The sequence below is a fragment of the Cydia pomonella genome, chromosome 16, assembly GCF_033807575.1.
Source record: "Cydia pomonella isolate Wapato2018A chromosome 16, ilCydPomo1, whole genome shotgun sequence".
NCBI classification, from domain to species: domain Eukaryota; kingdom Metazoa; phylum Arthropoda; class Insecta; order Lepidoptera; family Tortricidae; genus Cydia; species Cydia pomonella.
In genome coordinates this window covers 7283019-7303984 of record NC_084718.1, presented here as the reverse complement: position 1 = coordinate 7303984, position 20966 = coordinate 7283019, and the positions used below count along the sequence as shown (strand labels likewise).

General features: G+C 35.6%; 1 protein-coding gene across 2 annotated transcripts in view; it reads left to right on the top strand.

Moving 5' to 3' along the window:
- The first annotated feature begins 2885 nt into the window (after positions 1-2885).
- The window catches only part of LOC133526689 (runt-related transcription factor 3-like), an 82223-nt gene continuing 64142 nt past the window's right edge, over positions 2886-20966 (top strand). The window contains exons 1-2 of one of the 2 annotated variants that reach the window (XM_061863398.1): positions 2886-3679; positions 18346-18585. In XM_061863398.1, coding sequence (XP_061719382.1) covers positions 3556-3679; positions 18346-18585 — 364 coding nt within the window. In that variant the 5' untranslated portion in view covers positions 2886-3555. The remainder of the gene's footprint in view (positions 3680-18345; positions 18586-20966) is intronic. The other variant, XM_061863399.1, reaches the window with a different exon arrangement.

Below are 20966 nucleotides of genomic sequence, written 5' to 3'. Positions count from 1 at the left end.
CTCGGGTAAAATAATAACTCTGGCACACTCAGTTAGTCAGTAGAAAAATGCGGCTATATAATTCTTAAGAAAAAAAAACCGACATCAATGAGGGAGACCGGTGAAAGAACGATTATTGTTGATTTTAGATTTCATACAATGAAATTAAAAAGACAGCGTCCTACGCCTAATTATGTAGAAAAGGAGATAACATGTTTTTTTATGCCACTGCACCCACCTTGACACATTTCAGATTTGCCTTATAGTTGACTGGTAAGATACCCGCAATAGGGTATTCGACTGTATTTAAGATAAATTATTTCACACCATGCATGAAATAAAGCACCAGATAATTATTAAAAAAATTAAATAGGATGGAAATATAAAACTGTGCCTTGAAAACCTAACTGCTTGGCAAAGAGAACAAATTGCCAAACGTGAACTATGCATCATTGAAGAGTTCCATTCTGTTCATCATCAGCAGTTCCACTTCATCAAATGTCATTTCTACAAATATAAATACTTGACTAAGATCACTATATATATGCCTTTAACATTTGAGGAGTTCCCTCGAGTCCTCATGGACCCCATCGTCAGAACTCGACTTGACAAAAATTTGCCTTTAAAATCTAATTTGCTTAACAAACACAGCGAAGAGGACAAATCGCCAAACGTGTACTATGCGTGGTTGAAGAGTACCATTCTGATCATCATCAGCAGTTCCCCTTCATCAAATGTCACTTTTTTAAATGTAAATGCTTGATTTGTTAAAGAAAATACAAAAATCACTATATGTATGCCTTTCATATTTGAAGAGTTCACTCGATTCCTCATGGACCCCATCGTCAGAACTCGAACCTGACAAAAATTTGTCTTGAAAATCTAATTTACTTAAGAAACACAGCGAAGAGGAGAAATCGCCAAACGTGTACTATGCGTCGTTGCAGTGTTCCATTCTGATTATCATCAGCAGTTCCACTTCATCAAATGTCACTTTTTTTAAATGTAAATACTTGATTTGTGACAGAAAATACAAAAATCACTATATGTATGCCTTTCATATTTGAAGAGTTCCCTCGATTACTCATGGACCCCATCGTCAGAACTCGAACTTGACAAAAATTTGTTTTGAAAATTTAATTTACTTAACAAACACAGCGAAGAGGAGAAATCGCCAAACGTGTACTATGCGTCGTTGAAGATTCTGATCATCATCAGCAGTTCCACTTCATCAAATGTCACTTTTTTAAATGTAAATGCTTGATTTGTTACAGAAAATACAAAATACACTATATGTAAGTATTTTACATTTGAAGAGTGCCCTCGAATCCTCATGGATCCCATCATCAGAACTGAGTTTTGACAAAAACGGGACCAATCTGTATATATATAAATTCAAACAAAAAAATAATTTTCAAAATCGGTTCAGAAATGACGGAGTTATGGAGTAACAAACATTAAAAAAAACAAAAAAACATACAACCGAATTGATAACCTCCTCTTTTGAAATCTTGAAGTCGGTTAAAAATTTAGGCGTGAAGGGTTGTCCTCCCATATAAAATTTTATTTACCGCGCCTTACTTTATACATCATTTACAAACAGTGACATACATAGTCATTCTTTAAAAAAAGTTTGTGCATCTTACACACCAACCAACCAACCAACATGCCGTCGCAAACGTGTTCACAATTTCCGAACGCACCCGTCGCTGTCATTTTCCAAATTTAATATGGCCTACCTTTCGTCACGTGTTTGTCTTTAAATTAACACTTTTAAATGCAAAATACGCGATAATCCGAATTTTGCCAATATATGTAGTCGATTCAAAACTCTTATTTTTTAACGCTCTTTCATTTGAGTATAATTTCATTCGGGTCTACCGTAAACCTCGACGGAATTATTAATATAGATGTATTTGTTTCTTATATAAAACTTAAATATTCTTTGGAGAAATGGTCATCGAAGAAATGTCAGGCTTTTTAGGGTGATGTATGGATTTTTTTCAGCATATTTCATGTTTTTCGACTGACAACCCTACTCCCGGCTTCAGAGTCGGGAGCGTCCGCGACGTGACGCAACAGGTGCATTTTTACGTCCGCGCGTCTTCGCGACGAGGGCGGGCCTGCGCCACGCCCACCGCTCGCCACGCCCACCGCCGTCTTACGAAACTTCACGACGAGAAAACGACCAAAGCGAACTTCAACGCCCTGGCTCAAAAGACTCACATCCTCGCCATAAATGTTAAAAAAAAAACCTCATGCGCTTGTTTTTCATGGTTTTTTGACGCGCGCTTGTAGCATTTTTACATGGTCAAGTGGTAAAAACTGTTATCGCGTTCAACACAACGCGCGCAATTATTTTTATATTGGAATAATTTATTATGTATTCAATTGTAATAACGAACTGTACGATAGGAATAAACTGATAATTAAAACGAACAATATCAAATTTCAGCCGACAGCATAATTAAGTGCTTGTTACAATAAACTAACCACAAGCATCATTAATTGTTGTCGAATGTGAAACGATATTAGATCTAGGTATTCGTTTTATTTCAGCTTAAGTAATAATTATTAATATATTCTGTTACTTGTCTTGTTTACAAACTTCACTGTGTTTGAAAATCTGAGAATAATTAAGAACACTGGCTTTATGGATGTCTCTTTTCGCTCAAACCGCAACGCCTAGAGCAGAAGAGCGAGACATATCTACTACGAAATGAAAAAGCTCATAATATTTCCCCCGCAACAATGGAGCTAAACAAAAATATTTAATGGCACAACTTTCTTACATCTCGCTCGCACGCTAACTTAAACAAGCGAGTGTGAATAGGATAGAGTTGTGCATTTTCCCAACAAATGAAGCGTGGCTGAACCGCAGATTGACCGCAGAGAAGCGAGTGACAGAATGACGGGCTCAGTCGTACACGGTCGGGCGGCGAGGCAGCACGCACGCCGACGATTGCACCCGAGCACTCACGGACATACCCGAAGTTGACGCATCGGAAAACTCGGACGCAACAGCTGATCGCGATCGAGCCTCGCATCGCCCGCGCACGCCTTGAGACTATTTCTGAGAACTTTAATCCGAATGTCGTCAAATTTATATAAAATTATTAGACGCCGAGTGAGTCAGCTAAGATGACGAAAGTTAAACTGAAGCCAAGGGCGACGTAGAATGTGAACGAACTGAGGAAAAATTGTTTGTTTAATTGTGAGTTTATGTGTTTGTTGTGTCCGTATAATAAAAACAGACTAAATAGTTATAACAGACTTCTTGCTATTTAAGACTGAAGTATAGACATTTTAATTAAATCCAAAGAATAATTCGCTAACTTAAAAACAATACTCATTAAATCGGGAAATAAACAAAAGAATCCAATTGGAAGCGCGCCAAACATTACCATAAAAAAAAACAATTGGAGAAAGTCTCCCTATACACAGATCCAATACCCAAACAGAGTAACACAAGGACTCGTCGTTATCAGTAGTGCTGTGTAGTGATCAAAATACACAGACTAAATATACAAGACAGAGCAACAAAAAGACAGTGGTTGATGTAGTGATGCAGTGAGGATGCACCTGCCGTACGAGGCGCGGGGCCGGCGCCGGCGGGACATGGACCCGGAGCCCTGGTGGCTGCAGTCCGTCGTGGACGAGACGCTAGCGGAGCACCCTGACCTCGGTGAGAACCATCTAGGTAAAGCTAATTAACGGAAATGACAAGAAATGTAAACAAATATGGCTGATTCATTTAATGAATGGGTTTAAAAATGTATACTAATTTCTATTTTTTTGTATTTAATGTTCTTTTAAATTCCGTGACGACTTTACAAAATAATAAAGGTAAATTGGTTTGTTTACATTTTTTGCCGTTTCTGTTGAATTCCATTATACATATAAGAATTAATTAATATGGATTTTAATATAAGAATTGTGAGGAAATAAATTTATTTTTGTCGGTAACGGGTATTAGTTAGAACAAGCGCTTATATTTAAGTCACAAGCAGGTATAATTGTAAAGTAATTCAGAGAATTAGTAAGGCAGATTCCATTTCAATTTTCAGTTATTTTGTGCTCATATATTTTGCATGCGAGCATATGGGGACCTAACACTATCTGTAAGAATAATACAAGCACAGACAAGGTATTAAATATCGACACGGAAAAAGTGTACAAAAATATGTATACCAGACCTTATTGCCCATACATATTACACATGTTGTTTAAATATTTTCATTGCAATCACTACACTGTCAATTGTACTCAATGGCATTACATAAAAACAATGTCAGTAATTTTACTTTATATATTTCTGTTTGTGTCTGGCGCGCAATATACCTATGTTAATTGTCTAATTAATTACTCACTAAATTTTCGATGAATAAAGGCATGAAATAAGATTTTTACCATCGTAACTATTACTTACCAATGTTCCATAATATTTTTTTTTACATTTTGTATGATTAAGCAAATATATTTAAGTTGATATCTCTTTCTTGGTATTTAGCCGAACTAAGATTGTACAATACAATTCATACATATTTAGTATATTTACGTATCCGTTTTTATTATATGTAACAATTATAATATGTAATAATGATTTTGTTAATTAATCCAATAATATATAAAAATGTTTAGCTGCCTTAGATAATTTTGCTTGGATATACAGATTGCACTAAAGTACTCGTAAAACCAGTACGAGAATGGACAGTTAAAATAATAAAACTAATAAAATAACATTTTAAAAGCCTCTAAACTCAATCGTACACGTAATTTTATAACTTATTACACAAATTACTTTATTAAAAATATATTCCTTCTGAACTTCGGTCGTTGAACCACAAATTAAATTATAAAATGTTTTTATTACGAGTATTATAAGTAGATATTTACCTAGCAAAATATATGAATGATTTATGAGTGGGTAAATAATCATACAGATAGAATGAAGATAAGCGACTTCAAAGAAAAGACATCAACGCTCCGATGTCTATCGAGGTATCTTTTTTTTTTTTCTAAACTTATCATGATAGAAATTCTTATATTTTTGACATCAATGCAAATTTATTATGTAATTGTCTTTCATGAAATAAATCATCTAATCTAATCTAATCTTAAAATACTTAATTCTACTTATTTCTTTAACGTATTCACGTTGTCCGTTAAACCACATTGTGTCCAGCGAGTGGTTAATTGGTTTCTTCAGTTAAAATATTTCTGAGTTTTAGTCATACATTCCCTCGCCTGCCAATGTCCTACCTACGAAAACGGTATTTTTTCGTTCCTTGTTAATTATTTCATTTCTAATTGGGCAATCTAATAATACGAAGTCGTTATCTAAAAACACATAGTCCTACATTTGAAGTATAACATAAAACGAAATATATGGTTATTTCGTAGTTTATGCAAAAAACCGGTTCCGATCCCCCCAACACCTTACCTAACCTTTCAACATGCAAACATTGATCTAGTCTGAGCTTAATGTTTCAGTAGTTGCTAAAATAAAAATTGGTTATACTTATTCGTATATGAAGTGACTAAACCCTCCAGCAAGCTGAAGATGCCGATTTGGATCCGAAATTAATAATTATGCGTTTTTTCTTATCATTTTGTTTGTAGGTACCATAATTTTCATTTAGCCTGCACTGTTGTCAGCCCGATCGGATATTTCAGTTACATCCCGTACCTTGTTCATTGCATTCGAGCGTAATTTTTTGAAACTGTTTTGTATTAAAGTTCTAATATAACTAGTCCTAAGTCCAAAAGTCGTCACCGTTCCACCCTGCAGTTGATAAGAGACAAAACCTATTACAATTAGCGACAATCACCTCGGGTTAGGGCGCACTCACGGTAATGAGCTCGTCGAATGAGCCCTAATGAGCGCTTGTCCGACATAACCGTCGATATTTCCACACGCGTGCTCGAAAAGGCCACAAGTCTATATAAACCACCACGGCACTTACGACATTTTGGTTATGTTATAATTTCCAGTTGATGCTGAAAAAGGGAATATGTCTGTTTGTGTTGCTGAAAGGCTGAGAACCATTCTCTTTTCGCATATTTTGCTCAATGTTGGGGTTTGAATCAAGTATTCTGGATTCCTATAGCTTTGATGGCAAGAATAATTTAAAGGAATTTTCCAAAAGAATGGACGGACGTCCACGGTAAAGGCAAATTCTCCCGGCACTTTTAAGCAGGGTCTTAAATTTATATGCAGTCAAGTCGTTTTAATTAAATTATCGCGGATATTGACGTCCACGATATGCTGTTACATCCACGGTTTTCCGTCCTTTAGGCCCCCCTACTCTATCATGATGCTAAAAAAGGGATAAAAGCTTACATTTAATTTATTTATTTTAATTTATTTTATTTATTTATTCAAGACAGATTTTTAGATATACATATGTACCTATACTTTTCTATTTTGAATTTTAAGAAGCATGAAAACAATATCGGAAATTCTATGGATAGGTACTCATACTAACATTAAACTTTTGGGTTAACTTGCGCTAAACATTATTTGGCAATACAAGTATTACGAGTACGTATATTTGTGTTTTTTTTATCAAGTTTACTCAAGTCTTGCGAATAAGGAAAACCCTTAGCCGGTCATTTACCTACTGCAGACAAAAAGAGGCATTATGTAATGTCATTGATTTCACGCCTCTATCAGGCACTGACTTTTGGGCGTATATTCAATTAGTGTGTTCAGAAAAACATGTCTTTGTACTTTTTTATGCCAATATTTAGCATTGCTTAGTTTGTATCCACACATGTCCGTGTATTTCTGGAAGACACTGCCTTCAGTGCACTGCAATGCAAATGTGGAGTGTGAATGTGCATGTGCAATGCTTTTGACAATTTCGGAAGAGAGTAGCTCAGGTCTGGGATAAGTGGCGTACGCAAAAAGATATCTGGGGTATCTTCTATTGTCGTTATTTATCATTTTTCTCAGATTTTGATAATATTGGGTGGATAGATATGATTATTCTGTACAACATAAGCGCAATTTCACCGTATCTTCTACAAAATTGTCCACTGGGTTACGGAAAACGTAGGGATTTTTCCGTAACTCAATAGGAATTTTAATTTTTTTGTCCCAAATTTAGATTTAATTACCAATGTAAAGCCACACCACCCATAAAAATTACAAGCCCAAACTCGATGAGGGCAGAATCACTTAGCGTATCCTAGCACGGCCTTTCATGTTATTTTAGAGTGTATTGAGAAGTAGAGGGGAACTAGAGAGGAGTTGGAAGGGATAGACCTCGGCGGACTTTCTGTGATGAAATCGGGGAAATCCTGAAGAAAGGCCAGGCCAAGAACACCCTAAGCCGGCGAGCGTGTATGAGGAATGGTATAAAAGTGAAGGACGCGAAAGAGGTATGTTAGGATCGTAGCAAGTGGAAATCCGTGGTCTCTGCCTACCTCTCCGGGAAACAGGCGTGACTATATGTATGTATGTACAATTTCTTCCTAGGAATACTAGTACCAGACATAGATATGTGTTACCTAGGTGTTACAGAGGACCCGGACGTGTCCTTAAACTATGTCCAAAAGAGAGCTATGGGCACTGTGAATGTCATCTCGCTTGTGTGGTAGGACTCAGCATAGCGGATGTCATTCCGGATCTAGAGCAGAGCCCAACTGGGGAAGTACCTCCACCTTACAGAAAACCGCAGCCAAAACACTAGACCCTACTCATAGTGTTGTGTTCCTGCCGATGAGTGAGGTTGCCAGAGCTCAACGAGGGTGCAGAGTGTAAGGTTCGGCAACGCGCATGTAACTTCTCTGGAGTTACAGGCGTACATAGGCGACGGAGAATGCTTACCATCAGACGAGTATAAAAAAGTATAAAGTCAATTGTAGGGCTGCGGCTACATACTGAGGCATTATTTCCAAAACCAAATAGAATAAGACAAATTAACGAAGAAAATCAGTAGCAACTAGCAAGTCCATTAACGAGGCTGGCGAAAAACTCGTTACGTGAGTGCATTAACGATAATTTGTTCCGACATTACACACGTCACGGAATCTAATCAACTGATTCTAATGGTGGGTAGAAAGGAAGCTGCCAAGTGGCTTAGTAAAATTCGAGTACCTAGGTATATATTTGTGTGATGAATGATGATAGGTACCTATTATTGTAACAAATCAACACTAATTTTTTAATTTTGTTTTTTTTAAAATACTTTATTGCTTAAGAACCAGATCAAGCTAAGTTGGCAACGATTTTGATAGCCCAGCCTGTGCAAGTGTTAAGTAAACGTTATAATTTCATAGAAGTTTGATGTTTAAAATAACACTTGCACTGGGCTATCAAAATCGCTGCCATCTTATCTTGGGCTGACTCTAATAATATGTGTTAGTTAATCTTTTGTTTATCATATAAGTAATCTTATTTAATCACAATTTTGTAGGTTTATTTTATTATGTTATATAATATTTGAATTTTCGGTTAAATTTCTCTTTATAATTTATAAAACTCTCCTTCACCAACATATATGTCTCTGTTTGACTTGTTTGGTAGAGAATGCGTTTTGGCATTAAGTCCACTATTTGTACATTTTTCTTGGTTTGTGCAGTAAAGTTTAAATAAATAAAAAATAATGCAAATGGTGAACTTACTTGTCACATGTACAGTTGTAGGATATTGAAGACTTAGACTCAAAGGTTAACTGGAAGATTAACTGGTCCCTTAAAGGGATAAGTTCGCCTTTGTACCTACTAATAATATGTGTTTTTGCCTGTTGTATGTTTCGGCCTTTTTACGATAAAGTGTTTTACTACTACACTGAAGAATTTTGGCAGACTATGGGTATGAAAACAACTTCTATTTTGACACAAAATAATATACGGGTCAGGCGATTGGTCTGCTCGCTTGCCTTCTATATCACATCAGATATTGACGACTTCTTACCACTTACTGACTATTAAATTTACAAACATTAGGTTATCAGGACGACCTGTCTGGCCTAGTGATGGGTAGTGTCCCTGCCTATGAATCCGATGGTCCCGGGTTCAAATCCTAGTAAGGGCATTTATTCGTGTGATGAGCATGGATATTTGTTCCTGAGTCATGGGTGTTTTCTATGTATTTAAGTATTTATAAATATTTACATATTATATATATCGTTATCTAAGTACCCTCAACACAAGCCTTATTGAGCTTACTGTGGGACTTAGTCAATTTGTGTAATAATGTCCTATAATATTAATTAATTTATTATTATTATTTATTTATTTATCAGCAATTTTGCCTCTCAATTTTTTAAATAGGTACTATAAAAACCGGCCAAGTGCGAGTCGGACTCGCGCACGCGAGGGTTGCCGTACCATTCTCTATAAAAACGGCAAAAAAACACGTGTATGGGAGCCCCCTTAATTTAATTTATTCTGTTTTTCAATATTTGTTGTTATAGCAGCAACATAAATACATCATCTGTGAAAATTTCAACTGTCTAACTATCACGTTTCTTGAGATACAGCCTGGCGACTGACGGACAGCGGAGTCTTAGTAATAGGTTCCCGTTTTTACCCTTTGGGTACGGAACCCTAATGAATCTGTTTTGGCGCTAATGTAATTTATAAACATAGGTTAGAATAAATCAAGTTAAAACAAAAATAGATGGTAACGTCATTCGATCATAATATGTTATAGACGTCATCATCATCACGTACCTATCTCGTAAAACCCCGTTTATTAATGAACTTGATCGTCACTTCAGTGATGTATCACCGCGGCCTTGCATCTTGTCCTGACCAAACCGTTCTAAATAAAAAAATTGCCCAGTGCTAGTAGGACTCGCCCACCGAGGGTTCCGTACTTCTTGTTATTTGTTGTTATAGCGGCAACAGGAATACATCATCTGTGAAAATTTCAACTTGTTATCACGGTTCATGAGATACTGGTGACAAACGGACAGATAGACAGACAGACGGATAGACAGCAGAGACTTAGTAATAGGGTCCCGTTTTACCCTTTGGCTTCAGAAGCCTAAGAATGGTTTCACTTCGCTAATTTTACGTCAGGCGCGGTAAAGAGTAAAACAATATCAATATTTTAGATTGATTTGCATAAAAATCGTTTTAAATTGCTGTTGTCCCTACTGTCCCGGCAATAATTTTATCCTGCACATCTATTGTCCTTAGGACCAAGGTGTAAAGACACAATATTAGGATTGTTTCATATTTTTTCGCGATTGGTGGCAGCAATTGGATACTTGACACATGCTGAATATTATAACAAAGTTTAGTTAAATGGATAGAAAATGAGTCATCCATTATAAGAAAGTGGAATTCAATAAATTATATTGAGATTATAAAAAAAATACAAGGCTCCAAGGTCTCAAAAATAACATTTTTTTTTTGTCTTTCAAAAATAGAAAAAAAAATGGTACTATACGATTCCATACATTTTATTGAGAAATAAATTGTATTACAACTATACACATAAACGCAATATTTCAGGGCCAAAATGGCAATTTCCTTGATCTTCCATACATTTAAGACAGACTTACACATTATCATTTTGTTAGAGGCGTTTTAATCGTTGAGTGCGAGCGTCAGACTTTCAACTCTCATTTCTGACCTTTGTGTTGCTTAAATGCCGTGATTCCCATATAGACATTTGATCCTCAGGAAAATCAAGATCGTTTGATATTATTTACAAAAAGTGTCTCTCGCCCAAACTATTCAGTTTAGAAAAAATGATATTAGGAACCTAAATATCATTTTTTGAAGACCTATCCATAGATACCCCACACGTATGGGTTTGATGATTTTTTTTTTTTAATTTTATGACGTATTAAAACAAAAACTACTCACTAGATCTCGTTCAAATCAATTTTCAGTGGAAGTTTGCATGAGAATGTATATCATATATTTTTTTTTAGATTTTTTCATTCTGTTATTTTAGAAGTTACGGGGGGGGGGGACACACATTTTTTCACTTTGGAAGTGTCTCTTCGCGCAAACTATTCAGTTTAGAAAAAATGATATTAGAAACCTCAATATCATTTTTGAAGACCTATCCGTAGATACCCCACACGTATGGGTTTGATGAAAAAAAAAATATTTTTTATTTTATGACTGATTAAAAAAACTACTTACTAGATCTCGTTCAAACAATTTTCGGTGGAAGTTTGCATGGTAATGTATATGATATATTTTTTTTTTAGATTTTTCATTCTGTTATTTTAGAAGTTACGGGGGGGGGACACACATTTTTTCACTTTGGAAGTGTCTCTCGCGCAAACTATTCAGTTTAGAAAAAAATTATATTAGAAACCTAAATATCATTTTTGAAGACCTATCCCTAGATACCCCACACGTATGGGTTTGATGAAAAATAAAATTTTTTTTTAATTTTTTATGACGTATTAAAAAAAACTACTTACTAGATCTCGTTCGAACCAATTTTCGGTGGAAGTTTGCATGGCAATGTATATCATATATTTTTTTTAGATTTTTCATTCTGTTATTTTAGAAGTTACGGGGGGGGGACACACTTTTTACCACTTTGGAAGTGTCTCTCGCGCAAACTATTCAGTTTAGAAAAAAATGATATTAGAAACCTCAATATCATTTTTAAAGACCTATCCATAGATACCCCACACGTATGGGTTTGATGAAAAAAGATTTTTTGAGTTTCAGTTCTAAGTATGGGGAACCCCCAAAATTTATTGTTTTTTTTCTATTTTTGTGTAAACATCATAATGCGGTTCATAGGATACATCTACTTACCAAGTTTGAACAGTATAGCTTTTATAGTTTCGGAAAAAAGTGGCTGTGACAGAATCGGACAGACAGACGGACATGACGAATCTATAAGGGTTCCGTTTTTTGCCATTTGGCTACGGAACCCTAAAAACTGTCAAGTAGCCAATTATTCTAATACATTACACCAACATACAACAATCCAACAAATCGGATACATTTACGCCGCTCTCTTGTTTTAGCGGTTAAAGTGCAATGGTAGGTAGAGGTAGCTCTGTAATCTGTATATCTCTCGAACCCCTTGCATAGCTCCGCTATTTAAAAAAATTACATCTAAATCGACAAAAAGTTCCTTATAATTTTATAACCTACTCACAAAATTTCACGAGAATCGATTCCTAAATGCGATTCGATTCCCAAGCTGAAACCACCTTACACCTTAGCTCTCGGTCTATCAATAAATCATACGGCCCGATTCGAAAAATGATTAAGACACGTTTAAGATCTTGGAAAGATCTTTAAAAGATCGATAAATAAATGACATGTCAAAATTGACGTTTATTTCGATTTCTCAGTGATCCCAATAAGATCTATCTACGATATTTCTAACGCCAAAGTGACATTGGTTGCCCGAATCGAGCTGCTTCTGTCAATTATATGACATACAATTAATTCTCAATTAATTCTTTTCTTAATGAAAACTTATCGAAACCAATAGGGCTAAGATGGTCGGCTCTTTATCATTTGTCACCATGCCTGTCACGCGAAAGTGATGGGCATAGTGACAAGTGATAAAAATGAAACCATGCTGCTACCGCTGAACTAATAACCATGCTAATTAAACGCCTTGAAACCCCTTTATGAATGAACTCGATCGTCATGTAGTGATTGAATGGTCGCCGGCGCATCCTGCGACCCTTATCCGACCGCACGGCGGTTTGCGGCTCTATAATTTGTATAGATACCAACTTCCGTAAATATAGAAACCGCGGTTACACTATTAATGCTTTTTATGACTTCCCTCACCGTTTCACGGTTAGTTTTTCCACTAACTAGTTTGCTAGTTAAAAATTGACACCGGGTTGCGGTGGATACTTTTATATTGAGATACCAACCTACTAATGTGATATTAGTCTCAAAACGATTCTGTCATAAAAACATTATTCGCGAAGTCGTGTAGCAGTGAAATTATAAAGCTTATTTTAGTTATTTTTTGGTTTTTGACTTATCTTTTGACCAATTCAAAACGGTCTACTTAAGCTCTATATTGGGGTGTACCTCTACTCCACTGTTGTTTGATCAACAACAACAACAATAAAATGTAATTTTGACCTGTGTACGACCCAAGCAAACAGACTTATGTCAGTCGACTTCACGAACATCTTTATAAGACAATGTTTCTAAAATATATTTACACGCTGCTAAGACCCTGACAGTAAGGTAGTGTCAATATATTTTAGAACATTGGCTTACGTAGGTAAGCCAATGTGTGTACCATAGAGAAATAAGTGAGCATAGAGTGCTCACTCCATACATCAGTTTTCTTACCAAACGCTTATTATTGTAGTCGATATCCAGCCTCAAGTAGCGGATTTATGCGTACTTCTACCTGAAAATAGATGTCGCGACAAAAGAAATGTCTAAAAAACCGATCATTTTCAAAAAATATCCGTTTTAAGTTGCTGTCGCCGCCCCTGATAGATTTATGTGGAATCACGGTGTCCCAAGAGTCAATGGTATTTAAGTCCATACAGTCCATTCATTAGTCTCGTCACTCTAGTCAGAGATCTTGCATTATAAAATTTATAAATTATACAAACTCATTATAGTCATTATCCTCCTTTCTGCAGGAGTCAGGATGAAATGGACCTCACAGCGCTTCTTAGAATAAGATGACGAGATGTTTCTTCTGTGAATAACATTTTATGCACCTGTAATATGTATTTGTTTGGATGTATTAGGTAAGGATAGCTTGATATTTTACTCACCTACAGTACAGTAGGTTTAAAATTGTATGGACAAGTTATTATGAATGAACCTGATGGTACCTACGTTTGTACAAACAGATTTTTTTTGTTAGAATGTATTTTTTAAATACTTACTAAGGTACATACTGCCATAGAGAAATAAGTGAGCTTACCTACTTATTTCTCTACGAAAGGTACATTATAAAAAAAAATCTCCAATATGCTCGGAAATGTTATGCTTATTGTAGCAAAAATAATATAGGAAGTTCTTCATTATAGTCGAGCTCAAATTAAAAAAATCAAACCATTATTGTCGTGTTTTAGCGGACGGGAAGTTTTGTTATATTACTGTATTGTTTTTTACTTTTTTTAAACATGTGTACACTAAGAAAACCCCAAAGAGCCAATTAATATAGCCGCGGGCCGCGTCTACACGACCCAGTCAACATCATTTCGAGTTAAAGGATAGAGTGAAATAGTAAGATAAACGACCTTACATATCTCGCTCTTACAAGACCGTCGTGTATGATCGTGCGATTTCTGCTGAATAAAATTAAAGAATATATAACTTTTATATTTTTTTAAGTATCTTATGCGTGTATTCTATTGAATGAACGAATATTGAATGGTACTGAATGGCAGAATAATTTGTGCCTTTAACTTTTTTTAATAATTAACGAGGAATATTGTTTTTGACGCGAAGGTTTGATTTGAGTGATGGGCATCAACCATCACTCAACCAATTGCCCTTTCCCGGCCTCTACAATAATATTATATTATACTACTACAAAAAAAATCTAAAAGGATTATCATTATCATAGTGGTTTTTTAAAATTTACTGACTCGATTACCCGAAATCATTATTCGTCACAATTTACGCATGTAAATTGACGATTTCCAGAAAAACGTCATACTCGTATATGAAAATAGGATTAAGGTACCTACTGTATATTTTTCCTGGAATGACTACTTACATACGAGTATAAGTCATATAACGTCCGTGTTTTATAGTGAAACTTATAATATATAATTTTAGGCATTTAGAGTAAAAATAATTCTGATAATTAAAATATACTTGTTTCGAGTAAAATAAATAATTAATATATTTCTAACTATAATTTACCCTATTTTGTTTTAAAACATGTATTGTAGGTATTTATTTTTTTGCAAGTAACTTTTCAGTGGAGCTTAGGCAGAGAGGATTATACTCTCTTACTCTATACATAACCCAAAAAATAAATGAGTATTTTTTATGCTAATATTAGTTAGGTACTACCTTTAGTACAGTCGAGTTCATAAATATGTATACATTTTTTCACCTTATAACAATGGATTAAGGCGAAGAAATGTATACATATTTATTTACTATTTACTATTTTTATTAGCATTGGCTTGGGTACAAAATGATTTAACAACTAACAAGTGAGAAATAAGAGATGAATAATTAAAACAGCAGAAAACAACAGAGGAAAGGACTTGAAATATTATCGTCAGTAAGACAAAGGGACAAAACTAAATTATTTAAACTTTATTAGCAAATTAGTTGACCTGATCATTCAGCAAGTATGCTCGGCATTTAAATTTAAAAGTAAGCTTTGCCAGATCATACGTCATCACAATTTTATTTTGCTGCCGTTACTTTCAATAATAACTACGTTCTATTTGGATTGAAAACAAGTACGTACACATTGTTTAGATATTTAATATATACACTACTATCCGTGACAACTATGTGTATTATTATATTCAAAGAGGGGGGATGAATGTAATGAACCGCTAATAAATTGAATTATAACGCTTAATAATAACCTTCCCATACCTACCGTTCGCCGATAGTGCATGAAGTCCATTTTAATCCTGTCAGTATCACAACATAACATAATTATTCCACGCAATGTTAGGAAAATTAATTTTGTTACGAATAGGTTTGGATAATCCAATATGGCAAACTAGATTTTATTATGTATATCAATTGTTGTCATTGTATACACGGTGTTCATGAGAAACTCGTAAGATTCTAATTTTAACAGTGAGTTCTTCATCATATTTAATTTTGAAGACTAAAATGTCCTATAAACATTTCTAGAATTCGCCTAGTTTCATGGTTAATATCAATTTAAACAAAAACATCTATGTATTGTTACTTTGTGTAAAATGCTTTTTTGATGGCGATGTTGCAAATATCCTTATTGTTAAATATCAAAAAGTGACAAACAAGATAACACTGCAAAAATTAGGTTTTACGAAAAAAACCACTTACAAACCCTCTGGTGTTGCAGGTGTCTATGGGCGGCGGTAATCGCTTACCATCAGGTTATCCGTCTGCTCGTTTGACTCCTCTATCCAAAAAAAAGGTTAAAATTAATTTTAAGTGACAGTTTTATTGATAAAATAATAATTTTTATACGCGTGGTTTAAATCTTTCGGGTTCCTCGTGAGCACCGTGTATATTTTTTTAATAATCCGTACAATGGAACATGATGTCAACACTGTTAACCACAATTTTACTTTAAAATATCACTATTTAATATCAAACTGCTAATGTTACATTTTCAAAAAAATTGTGGTTCACTCAGTTTTATTCTCTCACTTGTAAATATTTACCTCTTCAAAATTGTTTTATTCCTGTAGGTACCTACACAGTGTATCACACGGAAAAATGCTTGTCTTCTGCCAGCTCTATAACGAAACTTGTTTAATAAAAAATCGTCAACTTTATCTCTCGGCAATAACGCTAAGGTCGACTAGGGTCCGGAAACGACGGAATATTTTGATCTTTTCGGTCATACCCGCCGTTACATGCGCCATGCTTCTGCGCCTGCGACTATACTATCTGCAAATCAAACTGACGACTTCTCTTTCACACTTGTCTGGTGCTCAAAAGAGTGAGAGAGATAAGCCTCTACCACTATTCTCGCTACGGCAATTATTATATTAGTTAACTTTGCAATTAAGCATGCTTGCATCCGACTGAATCGACCTGATGGCGCAGCGAACGTGTTACACACTGTTGAAAACCAAGCTTCCGATAGTCCAAGGTCACCCTGACCTAGGTCGACTCGCAATACCTTTTTTCTGTTTTGTTGGCGTATGTGTTGCTGAGTAGGGATCCTATTTTAACGTCTAATGTTTATGTTTTTGTTTCAAGTGTATGTATTTTCAATGTAGGTGCTATGGTGTGGTGTTAAATAAATGTATTTTCGTTCTTCTTTCAATATAATCTGATGGCCAACCACCTCGGTCGGAAACTTACAATCTCACAGTGGTCGCGTGCATCGTTCCCAACCGTGTAGGGGTTATAGGGTTGTATGACCCTGGTCCTCAGTTTGGCTTGCGGCTACTATAGTAAACACAGTGTTTTCCTCAAACAATCGCATTTTATCTAAGCGTTGTTAATTAGACGCAACCCATGCGTGTGATAATACTTTATTATGTAAACCGTATGACCCTCGAACTCAACTTAATTATGTCAATCACGACTCTGGAATATTGGTTTTATTGACTTTACAATTTAAGTCTCATTTATAGAAATGGCACTTATAGGTACGTGCCCGAGTTCACCTTTCCTTTTCAATATGAGATGTGTAAATGTTTAGCCAGTTATATAGATACAAAATATGAAAAATATGATAATGATACACATGCTATTGTTTTTCGAATTTCGAAAATTATTTCTAAAGATAAAGAGGGGCGTTTCTTTTAAGAAATAATTTGAATGAATAAAATGGTCCAGCATTTACGCTTGTAGTATTTTAAACTTAATTACAAGCTCGGTCTTAATTAGTACAATCGTAGTCTTTTGCACGTTTTTTTTTTCAACATACATGTAATTTTGTCTATCACACGTGATATGCAAAAATAGTTAAATCTTTATCTCTAATTCTGTATTCCCTCGTTCAGCTATTTGTTTATATGTATTAACCTTGACATTACGCGATAGTCTATTTATGTCTGCAGTGGTTACCTAATTAAAACGATGATTTGTACTCTATTGTGTTATTATTTTTATAGAAAATTAAGAAATTAATTAATATTCACTGTCACTCACAATAGAAGACTCCCTTTTTTTTTGACGGAGTGGGAAAATAGAAGACTCCCTGTTGGTTATACTGGTGAAACAGAAATAATCAAATATCATAGTCTTACGTTAAGAAAACTACTTTTAAACTAAATCTTATTGCACCCCAAAAGAAAACATTATAATTATAACAGTTTCAAATACGATAAACTGCAGTAAATAAGTAGGTTGTTTTATTGATACGCCACTTTTTGATATTCAACAAGTTTAACACATATCAGTAAAAGAATAAGAATCAAAGTCAAATAGCGTTCTAAAAGTTTTAATCATGTGTTGAAAGATAGCAGTAAATTTACTGTGGCTACAAAGTTTTCTTTGACAATCCATCTCTATTCCAAATTCTCTTTGCTTGCATTAAATAAAGGTTGGCTGGTTTTTAGGGTTCCGTAGCCAAATGGCAAAAAACGGAACCCTTATAGATTCGTCATGTCCGTCTGTCTGTCCGATTATGTCACAGCCACTTTTTTAAATATGATATTAGTGACAAAAGCTCTTGTCAAATCCAAGTTTCTGACCCTGAAAGCCCTCTGGGTCATTCGTGAAGCAGCAATGTCGCTTGTATGAAAAATGAAAGTTTTGACAAAGTCGTGTTATTTTCAGTCCGCACCGGCAGCCCCGACTACATGTGCTCGATGCTGCCGCAGCACTGGCGCTCCAACAAGACCCTCCCTGGCGGCTTCAAGGTGGTGGCCCTCAGTGACGTTATCGACGGGACGCTCGTCACCATCCGAGCTGGCAATGATGAGAACTGTTCCGCTGAACTGAGAAATAACACGGCGGTTATGAAGAATAGGGTCGCCAAGTTTAACGATCTGCGGTTCGTTGGGCGAAGTGGGAGAGGTGAGTTATAACTTTATGACTCAGGTTCATCGAAGGGACGCTGGTTGCCATCCGAGTTACCAATAATGAGAACTGAGAAATAACACGGCGGTTATAAAGAATAGGGTCGCCGAGTTTAACGATTGGGGTTTGTCAGGCGAAGCGGGAGAGGTGAGTTCTCTCTTTCTTACTTTATGACTTAACTCGGGGTTATTAAAGGGACGCTGGTTACCATCTGAGCTTGCAATGATGAGAACTGTTCCGCTGAACTGAGAAATAACACGACGTTTATGAAAAATAAGGTCGCCAAGTTTAACGATCGACTCAGCGAAAGCCAAGCGAAAGAAACCACATAAACTAAGAACATTACCGTACTGAATCAGCCAAACTTTACAGCCCAATCTAAACTCAATGAAATCAATAACCCGATTATTAGACGGTTATAACCGGGTTATTAGACGGGCGGAGCAAATCACCCGGATTAGGGGAGATTAGGCAATTACGGCCGGTCCTAATCGGCACCGTCTCTGTAATGCCCGCAGTGTCCCGTGGCCCTAACTGCCCATTCTGTATGGCATAATTTGACTAATCGGAATAACATAATGTTCATAATGTAGGTACTACATGCACATAACATACACAAACCATTTTTAGCAGGTACAGTCAAACAAAGAACATTAAAAGGAGAGGAAGGAGGAAAGGAGTAATTCATCCGCTCTGTTTTTATTTAAAAATTTGGCAAAAAAGTAAAAGATTTTTCGTAAAAAATGTGACAATAGGTGATTATATTTACGTCGCTTTTATACGTACTAATTACCTACTAAGTTGGATTCTGGCATCAGTCGTATCCACTATTTTAGTTATCTTCACGTAAGTGAAAGCCAAAGCGCTAGAGCTTTGATATGTTAGCTACATAATTGATACAAAACTGTGGCGGGTGTCAAAAACTCTCTACTTGTAAATGAAACCCTTACCAAATGTCGCTTTTCTGTTATTTTTCACGAGGCTCTGAGGCTCATTTATGAAATATGCGCGTTCCGTTAGCGGGTAATAAAAGAAAATCTCCGCTAAACGATCACGCGATTAAGGCCCGTCACGCCGCGACAGCAATGAACAAAATAAGCGTTTGCGGTGAGGGACGAACAGTTTCTAAATCACGAATGTGAAAACTCGCAACTCGCAGTACACAGAACTCGTCACAGGGTTATGTTGTCTTGCCGTCCCCGTTAAGGTGCATCCACACCGCAGTTAACCTTGTGCAACATTAGGCAACGTAGTAACACTGTGCAACATTAGGTAACGTAGGTACCTACCTAATTAGTTACTTACTACTCGTATTTCACAGTATTGCTTCACAATTGCTCTACAAAAGTTAACTGCGGTGTGGATGCACCTTTAATCGTGCCGTTTTACATGTCACATTTGTAAGTGTACCTATTTGTAAATAAGTATGTAATTCTATAAATTCACTAAAATTCGCATTTTACAAGAATTTGGTACACAGATCTGTGTATCTAAGTACAACTCCGTTTTAATTACCTCTATTCATTAAACTTTTAATTTAAAAGTCATTCATTCTTCATTCAAGATAAGTAATTTTAATAGAGTGGGACTACGCTAACTCTGCATGGTATTTTCAATGACAAAGTGTGAAAAAGTCCTCATTCATGTCAAATTTCTATGACAATATAACGTTCACAATGACTATGACACTCCCCACTTTTTTCTGTTGGTGCAAAGTTAGTTTAGACGGATCTCTACTAAATTATACCACTACTTTACACTTTTTAGTCCACGATTGGTACAGCTCCATCACCTACTGTTTTAAACTTGTGTACTGTCTGAAGACTGCGTAGCGTTCGTGCTGTAAAATTAATATCAATTCATTTTCTATTACCGTGCAACTAAATGGATCCGCCACTGAATTATTACTTTACTTTGATAATTTTTGTTCGTCAATATTTACCGTCAAATAGAATTCAATAGTTATTCGTGCTAATATTGATACCCGAGCAAGTGAAAGATTCCAAAATTGAACCACGAGCGTAGCGAATGGTTCGAGAAGTGGAATCTTGAGCGTTGCGAGGGTTTCAAGGCACGAGGGTTAAACAAATTTTACCTCCCAGTGAAAAACAACATTTTTCACCACACCAACGCGAGGAAAATAATAACTATGATATCCAAAAAAAAAACAAACCAAATCAAATCCAAATAAACGTAATTAAATATTTGTCATCGAAAATCATCATTTAAAAGTCAATTCTACCAGCTAACATAAGGAAACTACTCAAAATTTGCATTTGATTACTTTGCGCCACATGTGGATAAAACGCAACTTTCTCATTACTTTTAGAACAATCAAGAGGGCCTTTACCAGTTGGTGTGGTGAAAAATATATTTTC